Raw genomic sequence first — 6,771 nt, forward strand, 5'->3', positions numbered from 1 at the left:
CTACGGGAGGGGTTCAATTACTCATTCAGTATCCGGTCGGCACGATTTTTAGATAGATGTATATTCATTCGCAGCCTCCGTTAAGAGTTGAATGTGACAGTTCAGGGATCTGTGATCAAGTTATGGCCTCAATATGTCAATGCAGCTTTATTTATTAGTGATTGGCCAGCAGTTTGTTATAAATAGGCCCATCACTTTTACGAAAACGGTCTCTTTTTAAGGACAGCAAACCTTTTGGTACTCAATAGCTAGTCTTAGAGGTTTCATAACCGTGGATGGAAAGAGCAGAATCAGAAGCGTATTTCCCAAAACAAACAACAAATTCTACACAATGCGGTTCTGTGTAGTTTAAAATATCCCGTCTCTGTATCTATAACCTAAAAAAGAAAAATATAATTTAACGTAACTATTTTTTCAAATTAAAGTACAATTGAATGAAAACGCAAAATACAATGTCTAAATTCTGTACAGAATAAATTCAGATATCACGACACTGAAATGTAATTCAGTATTTAATTCTGTTCACGTTGCTCTTTTTCTTTTTACTAGATCTTTGGACAGTTATTTCCAGTCCAGTAACCAGTACACCTTTGTAACTCAAGTGTCTTTTGCTATAATATAAAAAGATATGTAAAGGTAACATGATATGGTTGTCTTTGCATGCAGGCTTCCTCAGACATAAACAGCATTTAACGTCGTTTATTTAGGTAATTTCTCAATTTTTGGTATGGACGGTTGTCCTGACAATAAATAACAATAACTTACTTTTTTAAATCGAGAAGTTTATACAATCTTTCCTCCATTCGTTACGATAAAATATTTTACAGCTCAGTTTTATACATCTTCGGAGAGATCATGCACATTGAGACAAAAAGTTGATTTTTGTCTTATAAGGAAAATACCACTTGTTGATAAAGCTACACAATGATGGTCTTGAATAAACACTTTTAAGACTGCTGTTTCGTAAGGTTGACAGTGGTCCATAGTCAAAACCAAAATAATGTGTTCATATTCCGCTGGACGTCCTCAATATTCGGTCCAAATGCTTTAAAAACAGTTTTGTAACACGTCTGGAAACCCCAAAGTCGCTTGGACAGGCTCCTCCGTTTGGCAAACTGTTTAAATCCATCTCGGTTAATCCCTTTTTCCGTTTGAGGCGGTGAGGTGATGGGTTTTCATGCAGGGCGGGTGAGGGCATGCTGGGGCAGGAGTCTCCGGTGGGCTCTCACGTCTCAACGGGACTGGGCACCATGCTGTTGGGGGTGTCGGGTAACTGCGATGACAGAGAGGTCACATCACTACCAGACGAGTTACCCAGCGAACCCGACTCGGAAAATGACACCTACAGAAAGGGGGGAGAACTGGGAATCAGTGGGCTGCTCGATGGCTGTCAGCATGCTCAGACTAATATACAGCTGTGGTCGGAATTTGATTAAATGTCAGCGTTTTACATAGGATTTGCAATTGACATTTACAAAAGCCTACACAACTTCGGCATGCTGTTTAATAACAGACAATATACAGGCTACAGATAACAACCAGTGTGCAAGTTACAAGTGTGGGCTCAACTTTTCATAGAAAATTCCGTTGGAAATTTCCCGCGGTTTATTCGCAAAGAACGCATTTTCGCGCCCTTACAACAAGGTCAGTTATTGTTTTAAATACAATCGTTTTCTTCTTAGACTTTAGATATGTAGCTAAATTTATAATAAAGAGATTTTGTCGATGTATCGCTTGATATAGGGCTGATCATAACTGAGAACGCTCTGTTGGTGCTCGGACAAACAAACTAATATAACTTTAGCGGTTATTAAAACATTTAAAAACGCTGTTAAATGAATCGGCTATATGTATATTTTAGTCTTATATATTTCTACAGTGCTTGCTTGAAATTTAGCAAAATATGAAATTTGAAATAAAAGCCAAACGTAGGCCTAAAGCCAGTATAACAATCCGTAGCCTACTGTATTGTTTAAAAAAAAACGTTGACCTTGCATGACTGATAATTTTGATTTAAAGAAAAAGAGTCGGCATGATAGGTCTTGGTAACTGTTCGGGGATGGAAGTCCTCACCAGCTGTTGGAAAGCAGGCTGGTCCAGGTCACTCTGTAAGGCAAATTCGCTTAAGGCTTTCCACGGAGGCTGATAGGTTTGAACTTCTACAGGATTTCCCTGGACTGTGGTGTCATGTCTAATCGGGCTGCCTGCCACCAGAGGCGTTCCCGTGAGACCTTGAAGATTCTGCAGAAATGTAGAAGAGATACCTTAGCGACACATAGCTATCACATTTCAGTTTTCAAATAAGCTTAACACTTCAGGGAGATCCATAGATGTTTATAATCTTTAAAAATCGCAACAAAATCCCATAAGATATCACATTTGTAAAGTTTATATGAACAACTAGCACATTAGTGAAGACCGATAGATAGATAGATAGATAGATAGATAGATAGATAGATTAACATTTATGGAACCTTTCACAAAAGGTTTATAGTGGGAAAAGGTTCTTTATTAGAATGTTCTTCACGCTAAGAAAATGTTAGGCTAATTTTAAGAATTGTTCAATGGAAGGTTCTCCGAAGAACCCAAAATGGTTCTTCTATAGCATTGCTGCGAAAACCAAGCTTTGAAACCTTTATTTTTAAGTGTAGATAGGCATGTAGCAAAGCTACATCGTTCAGATGTAAAAAAAAAAAAAAAAAAAAAAAAAAAAAAAAAAGAAAAGAAACGACAGAACAAGAGCTAGCCCGAAAATCCTATTATGTAACATCAAAACCTTTTTTGATCTCCAAAGTAGCTTACAGCCAGCTCAATAAGAATGAATACAGCTGGGTTCTCTGCTAAGGTGCTGCAAAGAACCATTGAATAAACTTTATTTGAAGAGTACAGAGTCGCCACCCAAACAAGTTTATAAGTTAAACCTGCTTGTAGAGATTTTTTAAAGTCATTAGAGTTGCAAAATATTCCTACCGTTTTGTCGTTGTGTTGTTGTTGCTGTAGTTGTTTCATAAGCATGGACCTCTTCTTGTCTTTGCAGCGTTTGTTTTGAAACCACACTCGTATGACGCGTGGGCTCAGGCCGGTCATTTCCACGAGCTGTTCTTTCATTAGCGCGTCCGGTCGCGGGTTTGCATTATAACACGTCCGGAGAGTGTGAAGCTGCTTTTCGTTTAATACTGTCCGAACTCGCGTGGTCTTCTCAGACTGCTTGTGAACGTGGTTCCGGTGAGGTGGTTGTCGAACTGGCACAGGTTCTGCGAATAAAAAGGCGTATAAATCACTTTTCGTCTTAAGAGGTCATTTCATTATTTAGACACACTGCAGAAAAGCACGCTTACTTGAAGGTTAAATTGTGCATACACACATCGGTCTGTAGCCAAGTGCGTGTCAGTCAAAACACCATAGCCCTAGCCTTCAATATGCTCTCAACATTGCTGGATTTGCAAAATGTTCAAGGATCGACATAGCATATAAAAGTATAACATGCAATAAGTGTACCATCAGAGGGTTAAGTAGTGACACATAATCGAACAGAATATTGGTTTAATGCTGTTTAAGCTTTAAGTCAGCCAGGTATCGAAGCATTTCAACATTTAAACCGGTTATTTTAGCCAATGATCTAAAAGGCTCGAAATATAAACTTAAATTTGACGCCTAAATAATCAATAATGTATTTAACGCAAAAGGGCATTTCTACTCTGATATCTGATACATAACCCAAGCTAACACACAACACTCAAAATTCTGTTTATAATAACAGACCTCTTGATTTAGAGGATATTACGGAAATTTGTATTTATTAAAGCATGATAAACTAAGAAAACGCTCCCGCCATAATTTCAAATCATTATGTCAATAACCGGTTTCAGATTAATTTCAGGTTTTGTTAATTCAATCAAGAATATCCTCAAACAATCTCAGCCAGTTACAAGTCTGCCATCAGGGATTTTACACGAAAACAAATATCTTTAAATTGCCCTACAGGCACAGAACACAAGTTGGCCTACTCGGTTCAGTCTGTTAACCGTTTCACAAGCTGATTAGCGGTAACACACAGAATTAAAGACAGGAATCTCACACTAGTCGTAATTGTGTTATTTCACAACGACTATAACAACAACGACATTATTATTATATTATATAATATTATATAATATACAACAGGCCTATTATTGTCACACTTCAACATTTTAGATGTTATAATACCTAAGCTGTTATCGTTGTTTTTACAGCACCCGAATTAGGCTATGTAATTCATTCCGAGTCCTCGAATATTAAAATGTGTTACTTGGCCATTGCAATTATTATTAGTTATTTTATTAATAATAATATTATTACTGCTACCTGGGATGTGCAGAGGCCTGTTGGAATGAATGTTTCCGGGACTGATGGGGCTCCCGGCTGAAGCGCGCTCCATTAGCAGCCCGTGGTCTGCCCGGCAGAGCAGCTCCTCGTCCCGCAGAGAGAACTCATCTCCCGGGAGCAAATGCCTGCTGCACACCGAGCACCTGAAACACTCCATGTGATAGACGTTATCCCGGGCCCTCATCACCAGGTCACTGCTGCAGAAACCGATGTTACATTTGGCGCATTTGATCCCAAACAATCTGGAATTTCCACAAGAAACATTTCCTTATTTTAGTGTTCGTTTCCCAAATCGTCCAACTCACCCCAGCTTGATTTTACAAGGCCGAGAAACACGGATCGTGAACACAACGACAACTTTTTCCTAAAGCATTTATACCTAAAAGCACTAATACATGCATTTATCCTTTCATGAATATTTTGTAAGAAATTACGCATTACGCATTTATTTTTGGGGGTAAAGATTTAAGATTATGAGTATACATTTTAACACTGAGTGTTTGACAATTATTTTAGTGCATTGTAGTCTTTACAAATATACCTTTTAGGTTATAATGTATTATATCTGAGGTTTCATATATTTATTAGAGCATGCAACTGATAGCCTATAATAAGGTGTGTTAAACACAATGAACACATTATAATGCATCACCAAAAATACTCTTAACGGAAAGTGTTACCAACGGATTTATATTTCTTTACAAAGCAAACTTAAAAAACAAAACTGAACAAACACCGGTACTAGAAAACAAGAATGGCAAGCCTAAATCAAACATGACTGTAATATATTAACCAAACACTCCAGCCATGAAATATTTACATGCACTTGGAATTTTGCTGAAAAAATTTTATGTATATCTTAACTATTTTTTGAAATATTGTATTATATTTTATACTACAGCATAGCCTAATGCAATAATATAATTGTAATCTACACTTTTACCTTTGCAATGAAGGCTTTCTACTCGTTAGTGCATAGTAAAAACGTTACTGCAGAGTTTCCCCATATCTCGAGATCTGTTTGGGTCAAGAATCTGTGAAAAAAGGGGCCTCGACGAAATTCCAAAGCTGTGAAATCACAAATAGTGGCTCGTACCGTACGTAATCTCTCTTGCAATACGTCTTGCCGTCTCGGACGAAGCAAGTGCAAGTCTCGTCCAGATACTGACTGCATTCTGCGCACTTCAGACAGGCTGCGTGCCACTCCAGGTCCGGGGACACTCGCAGGATGTACTGATCATGGATCTGACTTCCACAGCCTACACACATGGCGATTCCAGACTTCTCTGGATATGGAAAGCAGGGATTATTCGATCCCGCAAAACACCAGCGTCGTGTAAATATACAAAATTATACGTGAGAGCTCGTATTTCATGCATGCACAATCGTTTTGAATGTCACTAGACCACAAAACGTCGTTCACTGTTTTATTTCATTATAAAAGTTCGTCTGCACCAAAAACTGTTGCAAACAGGTTTTTTTTATTTAGGAGAAAATGATAAATGTTATTAATGTAATATTATCTTTTGACTCGTTATTTGCAAAACGGTGCAAAGTCAAACTATTTTGCATAAACGATATTCAAACTTCTTGTGCAATGACGGAAAACTTAAAAACGTAAAATAAACATCCAGCACTTACTTTTTGAATGATCCCCCATATCACCCAAGAAAGAAGGATGGGGTAGAATATCCACCATACAGGAGGGTTAAGGCAGAAGGCTACAGATGAGGAAATGGAATGGGAAACTGCCTCGTCCCGAGCTGACTAATAACTTCTGGCCGAAGAGCCTGTGGGAAGAGCAACACACAGACACTGGTTCTGACGTCACTGGGCCCTGACGTCACATGCAAACCTGGACACACGCTCCCCCGAATATCAACAGCCCGGCGCGGAGATCCGACCTCGGGAGACGTTTTGAATATTGGATACCGAAGAATTGAAGATCAAACTCACACTTTTGTTTGTCCAAACATAACTGTGAAACAGCACGCGAACAAGCACGCGAACAAGCCAACAAGAAAGTAGCAGAAATGCATTAAACAGGGAATGTTTAAGTTAAATTTTAAGATCAAGGTGTGCAGTTACTGCACGCAAGTGTTGAACGCTATGAACGAACATAACAAGCGTTTTATTTTACATCTGCGGGTATAAACTGCATTTGATTAAAGTAGCCTATTGCATAATCAAAATAAAAGTAGATTTTAAAATATATTTTAATTTGTTTTAAAATATTTAAAAAAATGAGCATTTCTCAAAACAAAGGAACCCATATGAATTTAAGTCCATGTGTTCTAGTGAGCCCCCTACTGGACATCAAAGTAACATTACATACTATATGATATGTCATAATACAGTTCATAATCAGTTAAATTTTTGTCATTCCAAGCTTTTGGAGTCTAAAAA

The 6,771-nt window shown here is 38.0% G+C and overlaps 1 protein-coding gene across 3 annotated transcripts; it reads right to left on the reverse strand.

Moving 5' to 3' along the window:
- Nucleotides 1–531: 531 nt before the first annotated feature.
- Nucleotides 532–6,153, reverse strand: isl2a (ISL LIM homeobox 2a). 3 transcript variants are annotated; one of them, XM_051099434.1, is made up of 6 exons: nt 6,007–6,153; nt 5,462–5,651; nt 4,342–4,562; nt 2,971–3,254; nt 2,074–2,241; nt 532–1,342 (listed from the first exon to the last, which is right to left on the reverse strand). In XM_051099434.1, the coding sequence occupies exons 1-6, from the start codon at nt 6,062–6,064 to the stop codon at nt 1,226–1,228; spliced, it is 1,038 nt and encodes a 345-aa protein (XP_050955391.1). In that variant the 5' UTR covers nt 6,065–6,153; the 3' UTR covers nt 532–1,225. The 3 variants fall into 3 exon arrangements, with proteins under 3 accessions (XP_050955391.1, XP_050955389.1, XP_050955390.1); XM_051099432.1 differs by having other exon boundaries at nt 4,342–4,607; nt 6,007–6,150; XM_051099433.1 differs by having other exon boundaries at nt 4,345–4,607; nt 6,007–6,147.
- Nucleotides 6,154–6,771: the final 618 nt, after the last annotated feature.

Source organism: Labeo rohita, chromosome 25 (assembly GCF_022985175.1).
Source record: "Labeo rohita strain BAU-BD-2019 chromosome 25, IGBB_LRoh.1.0, whole genome shotgun sequence".
Lineage (NCBI taxonomy): Eukaryota > Metazoa > Chordata > Actinopteri > Cypriniformes > Cyprinidae > Labeo > Labeo rohita.